General features: G+C 40.1%; 1 protein-coding gene across 4 annotated transcripts in view; it reads left to right on the top strand.

The window, feature by feature from the left end:
• adamts9 (ADAM metallopeptidase with thrombospondin type 1 motif, 9) overlaps nt 1-10,533 on the top strand; it is a 46,400-nt gene extending 35,867 nt beyond the window's left edge. For 3 of the 4 annotated variants that reach the window (XM_042405923.1, XM_042405921.1, XM_042405924.1), the window contains 10 exons: nt 4,609-4,779; nt 5,012-5,206; nt 5,787-5,916; nt 6,337-6,431; nt 6,978-7,072; nt 7,223-7,356; nt 7,866-7,957; nt 8,946-9,050; nt 10,091-10,199; nt 10,335-10,533. In XM_042405923.1, the coding sequence (XP_042261857.1) occupies nt 4,609-4,779; nt 5,012-5,206; nt 5,787-5,916; nt 6,337-6,431; nt 6,978-7,072; nt 7,223-7,356; nt 7,866-7,957; nt 8,946-9,050; nt 10,091-10,180 (1,107 nt within the window). In that variant the 3' untranslated portion in view covers nt 10,181-10,199; nt 10,335-10,533. Of the gene's footprint in view, nt 1-14; nt 963-4,608; nt 4,780-5,011; nt 5,207-5,786; nt 5,917-6,336; nt 6,432-6,977; nt 7,073-7,222; nt 7,357-7,865; nt 7,958-8,945; nt 9,051-10,090; nt 10,200-10,334 lie in introns of those variants that run through there. The other variant, XM_042405925.1, reaches the window with a different exon arrangement.
• Nucleotides 10,534-10,870: the final 337 nt, after the last annotated feature.

Genomic DNA, 10,870 nt, shown 5'->3' on the forward strand with positions numbered 1-10,870 from the left:
CATATCTGGTGAAGGTATGAGTCACTGCTGCAGTCGGAGGCGCTGAGGCCAGGGAGAGCAGAGGGGAGGAGAGGAGGCGAGCTGATGAAAATCAGATGATCAGGCTTTTTTTTTTTCAACAAAGCAGAAGCCTTGTTCCCATCATTATAAAATGGATAATTGCCTAAGTTGCTTTGAGCAGTTGAATAGTTTGTAAATGCACACCTGTGAGGCATAACTGTTATAAACTAATGTGTGCCCATTACATGTTGCTATTTAAAAGCTAGATTAAAGGACCTGAAAATGGATTTTCTCAGTCAGTTTTTGTGCATGTGGTCCTATGTGAAAACTTTAGTTTTTTTGTTTAAGTTTGAACAGTTTTTCTGTATTTCACATGAGAAATATTATTCATTTCTAAAATCTGGTTGGTGGGCAGGTCCCAGTTGGAAATAGGTGATGTGACTTATCTCTGAGCACCAATCAGCATCTAGCAATATTTGACTAAAAATGTTAGGACAGTTATCATTTGCTTTATGCTGCCAAGCCACTCTCAATCAAATCTGATCAAACTACACTCACACAGTCCTAATGAAGCAGATTTTTGCAGTTTTTAACTGTTAAACCTTCAATGATAATACTATGCTTTTCCTCCAAACTTTAACATTCATTATTTCATATTATTATAATATCACAATGTTAACCAAGTTGTTAACCACCGATGCTAAAGTCACATGAAATAGTGAAATTCTTTTACAGATTTACAGATTCATTCAAGGCATACTATGTCATGGCATGAACTGAGATTGGTTATTCATAACTCACACTGCGGTTAATACAACTGCAGTTTCCATCAATTGTACACGATTTTCACAGCCGTTCAGCTGAGCGGCCTCTGCTGCTTTCTAGCTGGAAGAAACCAAGTAGCCTTAACAGAGAGGGGGGGACTGTGTGCACCAGAGTTTAATATGAATAAAACATACAGAACAGGATCAACTTTTGTCTATGTACTATATTTTTTAATGCTAACTAAATATACTTATCGTGAAAACAGAATTTAACAATTTCTAAAGCCAAACTAAGGGCACATGCCCCTTCAAGTTGAAAGTGCACAACACCTCTGGCTATTACTTAAATTTATTTTCATTGAGAAATGAATGTCAGGGAATGGGTGGGGGGTTTGTTTTTTTAGAAAGGTACACTTGTTCTGAATGAATACTATTATCTATCTATCATCTGCTGTGATTCTGAGAAGTGTTGGGTCTTGTTCCTTAATAAAAGGTTGCAGTCACACCTAGGCTGTTTTTAGCAGGTACATTCCTGCTGAGTAACATTCAGCAATTTTCTGTTGGCTAGGGGCTACAGATCCTTGTTGAGAGTTGGGATTATTCGAACAGGCAGCTGCAGCAGTAGTTTCGTCTTCACTGTGTTCAAGTGATTTTGAATCTGGGTCATCGAGCAGCATGAAATGTCTTCTCTGAAAGGAGAGTGTAATTAGTCTGGAGAAGTGTTCGGAGCTCCCTGCCTGGGCGTCCCAATTAACAGCTGGAAGTAATTACAACAGTTCACCTGGCAGGGGTTAACATGCCTATGTGTTTTATGCATTTACCCTGACTCCACAAATCAGAATGGTCTTTAAACAACATTTTCATTTTTATTCTCAGGTTTAAACATTTTTACATACTTTATATCTTTGCACTATGCTTGTTCCTGCAGGCCTAACATACTTGTTAGAATGAAATATTTTTGCTTATACCCTAGATCTATTGCCATTATTACCAAAACAAAAAATGAAACTCAGGTCCTCATTGTGCAGAATAGGTTTATTCCTGCACAGTACAGCAACACAGCACAACTCAAAGTAACTGTTCCAGGTATTTCAGTTGTTTGACAGTTTTCAGTGTATTAAGAGTGATGAAGACCAGCTGGAGTCAGTGGCATTCGTAACACCACAGAGTGATTCTGACGTAAGTGGAAGCTTTTCTGAGCCCTCCTAAAATGTTCAGGGCTTGAATTATGACTCTTGCTGACTTGAACGTCGTAATAGTTGAGTTACTATGGACATGGGTATAGTAAAAGATTGTTATGGTGGTTCTATGGCTCTGAACTTCCAGTCAAGTGAACACTTCATCTGAGGACACCACTTTCATAGCAACACCACTTTTAAAAAGCCAGCTGCGGTGGATTCAGTGACTTAAGGGCCCTGCAAAGACAGGTATACGGGCTATCCTGCAGTCTTATTCTAACCTATAAGCTATAATCTAATCTAACTAAACCTAAATAATAGACAAACAGATGTAGAAACGACAAGTCGTGGGTTTACAGGGAGCCATTATCATTTTTCCAGTCCTTATGCTAAGTTAGGCTAATTTTCTCCAGGCTCTAGCTTCATACTTAGCGGGCAAACTTACGAGTGGTATTGATTTGCTCATCTAACTCTTGGCAAGAACGTAAATAAGCATATTTTCCAAAATGTTGAACTACACTTTTAAATCCATCCTTTGGTTGGCTCACTCTGAAGCTCTCCTCTTTTGTCATGAACCCCTGGTTTTTTGACTCTTTGTGTTTTTGTTCTCTTGGTTTCCTATGTTATACTTCTGTTGTCCAGTCCTTTTGGTCATTTGGTTTTGCTTGTTTATATTATTTAGGTTTTTGGTTTGAATGGCTTGCATTATTGTTTTTTTCATGGTGTTGTGTACTGGGTAGGGATGTGCAGAGAGCACAGTATTTGTATTTGTATCTATATTTGTTGAGGCAGCAAAATGATTTGTATTTGTATTCGAATAAAAGTGGAAAGAGGCTTAAAAATCCTGTTTTTGTTTTTATTACACTTTTAATTTTAGAAAATTAAAGTGTTGCATTAAGTGTTCATGAATAAACTACTTTATGAAGGAGGTCCTTCAGGGAGGAACTTCAAAGGTGATTATTACTTTGCACTTTTCATTTATTACCTATTTTTCAAAACCTATTTTTTAAGGGGAACAACAGGTTATGTCCCATGGGAGCACTTTGTGTGTGTCAGTAGCTCAGATTTATCTCTGGGGAACACCCCCAACTCCGGGAGTGATGTCCAAATAAGGAAATGTGCGTCATGTAGCAGGTGGATGTGACTCCCCTCATTGAGACCTGCTGATAGATGTTACAGTGGAACAGAGGACAGAGACTGAGACAGCGATGTAACTGACTTGCGCACTGGTATTTGACGTGGTTTTTTTTCTTCCTGAAAACAAATAATTTTTAAAATATTTGTATGAAACAAATATTCATTAAAAAAAAAAAAAAACACCATTTGTGCTTTGCTGAATAATGTATTTGTATTCGGGCACACCCCTATTACTAGGGTTTATTTTCATGTGTGTTCTTGGACCGTTTAATGTATGCTGGGTTGTATTGAGAGTGTGTTTTCTGGGTTTTGGTTTTCAGTTTGCTCTGTGTTTCCCTCCTCTGTTCCTGCACTCCTCCTCAACCTGTTTTTCCCCCAACACCTGCTCTGCGTCATATTTGTTAGCCCTGCACTGCTCAGTGTTTTTCCCCAGCCTGCTGTTACCTTCATACCTGCCCTGGATCAGTCTCGTCAGCCCTGTCCTGCTCCCAGTGTCTTCCTAGCCAATCAACTCCCTGCCTGCCCTTGTATCTAGTCACCTGTTCCCCATTCCCTTATTAGCTCTGTCTGTATTTAAGTCTTGGTTTGCAGGTCAGTTTTGTTGGATCCACTGTTCCGTTCAGTTGGGTCTTGTATTCTTCTCAATTCAGCCAATTTTTTTTTTCTCTAACATGGCTGTGCATTCAAATGAAAGGGTGAACAATTACATTCATGATGTGATGAAATAATGACTATTGGATTATCATAACCAAATAGTAGATATTGGTGGCTTCTTTTAGCCTTCTCAACCATATACACTGCTCTTTTCAGTCAGAGAGATACATCTGCTTATGTTGCATTAACTTTTCATAAAATGACAAATCAAAGAGAAGAAATTCTATGAAATTATTTGCATTGCCTGGGGCGATGGGTTAAATGCAGGTAGAATGCATTCACATTATCTTACATCAAGCACAGTGGTTGTATTTGAAACAACTAGAGAAGGAGTGTCTGCTACTAAGAAAAACATTTATTAATTGATGAAAAAACGTATTTCACTATACTGCTTATTAGTGATACTAGTTTGGATGCTGAGACCTAAGGCAGTTTCTTACTGCAAGTGAATTTCAGCTCTGATGGTTTATCAGAGACATCGTTGGCACCGACTGTAAAGAGTTTCAGGAGTTAGAAGTTGTATAATATCTTGTAAGGACTTGGCCATGTCCTCTGCTCAGGTTGTTCTCCTCAACAACACAGAGCTTTCCTCCCAGCTCATATCTACTGTTTTGACATCTGTGCATCTGTAGTCCCATGTGGTGAAGGTGCTGCCTCATGAGAACACACAAACCAGACACTTCATTGATTTATACTTTAGTATAAAGGGTTCTAATCTTTACTTTAGAACCCTTAATCTGAAGGACAAATACTTTTAAATACCAATTACATTGCACCTACGATAAAGAAAAGTATTGTAATCTTTTTGTTAACACCCATTGTACATGATTTGGCATCTTTGTGAAAGGCCAATCTTTGTTCTGTCTCCGCTACAGTGCAGCAAGTCGTGTGGATCGGGCCACCGGAGACGAATCTTGCAGTGTGTGGACCACAATCAGAAGGAGGTCCATGAGATGTATTGTGTGAACCAGATTAGACCTCCAGTTATAGAGAGCTGCAACACCCATGCCTGTGAATTCATCTGGATCACTGGGGAATGGACTGAGGTGAGAGCCAAAGAAGCAGAAAACCTGTGTGCCATGTGGTCCCACCAAAGGCTTTGAGATCTTAATTGTAATAAGTCAGTTTGTTTACTTTTCAATACTTTTCTCTTCAAAAGCACCATTCATTTAAATCACAATCTTCAAATCCAGTGATGCGGGAATGACAGAAATCACCCATGTTTCCTGTGTGGAACACTGTTGTTATTTCATGCCAGTGGTTTATTCTTTCCTCCAGTGCTCAGCCAGCTGTGGCCAGGGCTACCGCCAGCGTCTGATCTCCTGCAGCGAGGTGCATGTGGAGAATGACAACTATGAGTACGGCCATCAGTCTTTGTCCAACTGTCCTGGGACTCCCCCTGAGAGCTACATGCCTTGTAATCTGGACCCGTGTCCATCGCCACAGGAGTGGAGGGTTGGAATCTGGGGACTGGTGAGCAATTCCATGTCCAGACTCTTCTATGTTGTCCAGTCATTTATCAATATTTTGGCTACATGAGACAGGCATGTATTTAGTGAAGTAAAACCACAAGACCTTATTTGTGAAAACATTACTTTAAAAAAGTTGTGATTTATCAAAAACAGACTTTGATGTCAATAAATGGACTGGTTACACTGCTTTTCTCCAATTTTCTGTGACTATTTGGAAGATGACTTCATCTATATCCAAATTTTCATTTGTATAATGCAGTAAATTAGTGAAAACATTATTACTGAAATTAATATCACAGCTTTTAATCTCAAGAAGTACAACTTTAGATTTTAATTCAGTCATTTATGCACAATAACTTTTTACACATGAGGTTTCAAGGTTTTCCTTTACATAAATGTGGCCACTTTTGCTTGACATTAAAATCAATAAATTATTATGATAACTAATCAGTTATGAAATGGCAAAAATGTACATGGACATAATTTTTTTTGAAACAGCACTTCAAAGTGGGAAATTGCTGACAGACTGTCATCCAAAAGTTGTATTTTCATGCTGTCATGCTTCTTTCCCTCCCCACCAGTGTTCAGTGAGCTGTGGAGATGGAGTGATGGAGAGGACGGTGCAGTGTGTGTCAGCAGATGGTCAAGAACGAAATAGGTGTTCTGTAGATACCATGCCAGAAGCCAGGAAAGTCTGCAGAAATCCAAGCTGTGAGTATATGAGAAAACTACTGCTGGTAAACAAAAGTCAAGGCTACCAGGGTTAGATATGGGCCAACTGTATGCATCTCAAATTCCAGTATTAGGTATGGCTTGACTTGATCCGGTCATCTCCAAGATTTGGCCCTTAGTGAAATATTTATGATCCGAGGCAAACATCAAAGATTTACTGTCCGGCATATTTACTTCACTACGGTAGGATGGGACATCAAAGAGCGAGTGGCTTTTCGTTTTCTTTGATTCGACGCAGCGATTTCTCACACTTGACTTAACTCCTGAAATTTGTGTGTGCATGCATGCACATGTGTGTGTATACAGCCTTAATGCCTGTCCTGTGTTGAATCCTTGCATACACACTATGCTTACTTATTTTTCTATACTTAGTTATTTTCCTTCTCTTGTATCTCCAAGGCCATTTGCCCTCTAGCTGTCAAGACGTCCACAGCTTGAACGGCCCCCTTCCAGACAGCGAGCACGTTCTCAATATTCAAGGAAAAGCACTCAAGGTAGGATTATATGATCTCGTTATTTCCTAAATGCACAAAGAACCATCTATGCCTAAGCCCTAACAGGCAAGGAAAGTAGGCCTTCTCACATTTCAGATGACTTTTACACTGTAGAACATCTTGCTGCAGTGTTTGTATGTCTCTGTGTTTATGTGCCTGCATTACAAAGTGCTTAAAATGGATCTTTTCTAGCCTGTGTTTAGGTTTACTTTTGACACTGTGACTTCATATACAATGCTGCAAATAGTTACAGCACATTGCATAACGCAGTCAGAGGAAATTGCACTGAATGCCTGTCTTCAAAATGACTTTCGAGGACTGGCCAGCTAAGGTCATTTTTAGAAAATGTATGCATATTGCTACACAAACACAAAACAAAAACACAAAAGTGTTTTTCAGAGTTTGAAATTTCCATCTAACATCCTCTGTTTTACTCCTTTCCTATCACCTCCATTCCATTCCTTCACCCTTACTTCCCTACTCCTCCCTCTTCTGGCTGCCACCTCTCCTTCCCCTGTTACGCCTCCTCCGCCTTTTCCTCCTCAGGTCTACTGTGCAGGAATGCAGACAGAGACTCCACAGGAGTACATCACCTTGACGACGGGAGAAGGGGAGAATTTTTCGGAGATCTTTGGCTTCAGGTAAACAGCTAACAGGATAACAATAAGAACAGCCTGTTTCATTACAAAAAAGCCAAGTGACTCCTGGCGGCATTGTTTTCTGTAAATGAAGAAATTCCACGGAAGTGTAAAGTTGAGCTAAGGTATCTTGTGTATGTGTGTGTTTCCCAGGCTCAACGACCCCACCCAGTGTCCGGCCAACGGCTCCAGAAGAGAAGACTGTGACTGTCGGAGAGACTACACTGCCGCCGGCATCACCACCTTCTCCAAAGTCCGCCTGGACCTCAGCAAGATGAACATCATCAGTGAGTTGCTTGTACACATGCAGACAGCATTAGCTCATGGCTCTTAATGAGGACACAACACACACACACACACACACACACACGCAACAGCATCCTGTGCTAATTACGAAAATGTGTACCATCACTCTCACTATATGTCATCAAAATTTTAAAGCCCCCTGCTTTTCTGCAGTTACTCTCAAATAAGAACTTCCTTCGCCATTTAATTATGCTCACGAGGGGTTAATGGGCTCAAGATGTCTTCAAGGTTCATTTAAGCAACACACAATTACAAGGCTTGAGCAGATTAGATGAAACTGCTCTAACTAGATGGAGTTATACTGATATTACCATTAGGCTGACCGTAAAACTGAGGCCAGATTTAGGTTAAAAACATCAGCCTTGGTCATTATTGCAGATGTAAGCTATGATTATGGAAGTTCATCTGAGGATAATTTTATGTCACAGTTTTCCAAGAACTTCTTGTCACATTATGCTTGATGGAATTGTTGTTTTATCTTGTTATTTAGCTACAGATTGGCAGTTTGCTTTCACTCGTGAAGGCAAGAGAGTTCCATTTGCCACAGCTGGAGACTGCTACAGCGCCGCCCACTGTCCACAGGTGAGAACCACAACAGCTGTTTAATGATAAGATTATACTGTATACTTGTCATAGCAGGAAAAGCACAGGTGTAAACAATGAAATGAATGATGGTTAGGTCCATTAAGTGTCATTGTAGGCTTTCCACTGAGCGAGAATGCACAATACTACACTTTAGTATTATTAATTATGCCTTTGCTTTTCTGCTTTGACATGTCAACATGTCTGTTGTAAGGAAGTTCTGTTAGAATCTATACTTGGAGAACCAGTTCATGCCTGTAGTTTTTGGAATATGTTCCAAACTACACTTTGCTTGACCATTAACTGTTGTTATTGGATTTAAAAAACAAGCAAACAAAAAAAACCTTGAGACATCCAGCACCAGGACAGTCTCATACACCCTTATACACATAAGGTCTGTGTGCTAGTTAGCTTACCTAACTCTACCAAGCTAATGAAGTTTCTTTGTCTTTGTAAAATGTACTTAGAATCACAAAGTTGATGTTCGATTCTATATATTGTATGTTAATATACACTCACTGTGCACTTTATTAGGAACACGTGCAATCTAATGCCATCCAACACAACAGCTCTGCCATAAATTCTACTTTTACAAAGCTTCTACATTTTCAGTTTTTGTTGACATTGTCAGAAAGGTGATAATTCTGCTTTATATTTATTCTTGAGATCGTAGTGGGTGGTGGTGGTGTACTGGAGTGCATTATATTGAATAGTGTTCCTAATATTTTGTCCACCCCATTTACATACACAAGGAGGGCATGCATGTAATTCAGTTTTTGAATCACTGTTTCCTGTAATTCAGTTTGCACTTTCTGTGGTTTGAAAGCCCTGTAAGGGAAATATCTGATTTGAGCCAGAATCGGACCCTTAGAAGTCTCTTTATCTTTATTTAGCACAGGGCAAGAATTAGTCATTTCTAATGCATCTTTAAACACATATCTATTTATCGCTGATATCTTATTTATATTCTCCCTCGCTCCTCTTTCAGGGGCGGTTCAGGATCAACCTCTCAGGAACAGGTTTTAAGTTGGCTGAGGACACCTCGTGGATCTCCCAGGGCAACTATGCAGTGGCTGATGTACAAAAATCACAGGTATAGGCAACATGACACATACATGTCCTTTATATCCAAGGGATATGACTCTACAGAATAATTACTTCATCCCTCATCCCCAGGATGACAGGTCATGTATGGAGCAGTGATATTGCATTTAAATGGTAACATCCTTATATTGTACTCTTCCATTATACCTGTGTGCAAATCTATTTTTGCCACTGCCTCATCTTCTCCATTCTATCTTGTTACTGTACCTTTTACTCTCCATCCATCCCTCCCCACTCCCTCCTCCCTCATGGCTTCAGAGCCCCAAGTAGGCATAGTCCCAAGTGGATTCTGCATTCCCAGCTCCACTTCTACTCATAAACTTGCAGAGAAAGGACCCTTACTGGGCAGCTGCTCTCTCAAGTGCCCCCCCACCCTCTGCTTTTGAAATGGAGATCAAGCTAGAGAGTGCTTTTTGGCAAGCCCAAAACAGGAGGCAGCGGAGATGCCAAGAAGTGTTCACAGTTGATATCCATAGCCAGCCGGCTTGCTCTGGGCACTCAAGGCAGTTTAAATAAAGCCAGGTTGTGACAGTGGGGCAGAGAGAGCACTCCAGAGGAGACCAGACAAACCACTCACTGCATGCTGTGGCTGTCATGTCGTGGGATAGTGCTTTTTGCGTACTTGTCTGATGTTATTTCCTTTGTGGTTCTAGATGTTTGTATAAAACCGCCCATTGTGTTGCATGCAAATGATGCTAGTGAAGTGCACGGGATAAATTAGCTCGTATTTCTCTGCTTTCTTTTGGTGGTGATTACCCAATTCATACCTAGTGCCAACCTGCTTGGCGGGCCTCAATCTTTGTGTGCATTTTGAAAAGAAAAAGCTCATTTCAGAGGCACCAAAACAACCCTGCTGCAAATAACTTTCTAAGTGGTGAAATTCTCAGACTACTCAGAAATAACACAACCACTTCCCTACATTGTCATGTATTTTTTTTCATTACAGATCCTTCAAACTGACATTTGTTTAACACTGACAATTCACATCATTGATGGTGGAAAATCATGTTATTCCTCTTGTGTCCACAGGATGGAAGCAGAGTGTCAGGAATTTGTGGAGGCTACTGCGGTAAATGTACTCCGTCCTCTGGCTCCAGTCTGCCTGTATCAGTGGAATAGATCCAACACCGTTACCCAGGTGTGGGATGCTTTATAATTATGACAACAATATTTCAATTTCAGTTATTGAAAGGCACAATCAGAGAGAGACCAGTCTTCATGCAACTGTGACTAACTGACTAAGTGTTATTGATTTGTACATATCTTTTTTTAGCATCTGTTTCCACTGATCTTGGCAGTCATCTTCAGGTGCTCATCAGCTGTCAAGACATCCCTCCACTTTGGTGCTACAACCATTGCAGAGCTCAAACCCGTCCATCATGTGACCTCTTTTACTCCCATGTGTGTATAATGTAAATGAATCAGGTGTAATTACTGTACATAGCAGGATAAAAAATGTCTTATTTATTGTACTCGCCATTTATTTTTGTATTGTAATATAATTTTAGGGTTTTGTTGTCAATTGCAAACCCGCACAGTGTCTCGTTTTTGCCAGAATGTGCCTTCCATTTTGGTCATTTGCAATTTGGACTTTTTTAGTTCCATCATATGTCCACACTGCATGTGTTACATCCATACATTATGTTCTTTTTGGACCAATTCAGTAAGTTGTGTTTATTCCATGAAGGTTAATGTCATGATAGCGAACTGTCCTGTTGTTCATGCACAGTGAGGTGTCTCCAAGCAGTGCATCTTATCAAACATTTTCATGGCTTCAGGCAAGGTTTTTGGATACATACAGCAGATATA

This window comes from Thunnus maccoyii, chromosome 3 (assembly GCF_910596095.1).
Source record: "Thunnus maccoyii chromosome 3, fThuMac1.1, whole genome shotgun sequence".
In the NCBI taxonomy this organism is placed as follows: domain Eukaryota; kingdom Metazoa; phylum Chordata; class Actinopteri; order Scombriformes; family Scombridae; genus Thunnus; species Thunnus maccoyii.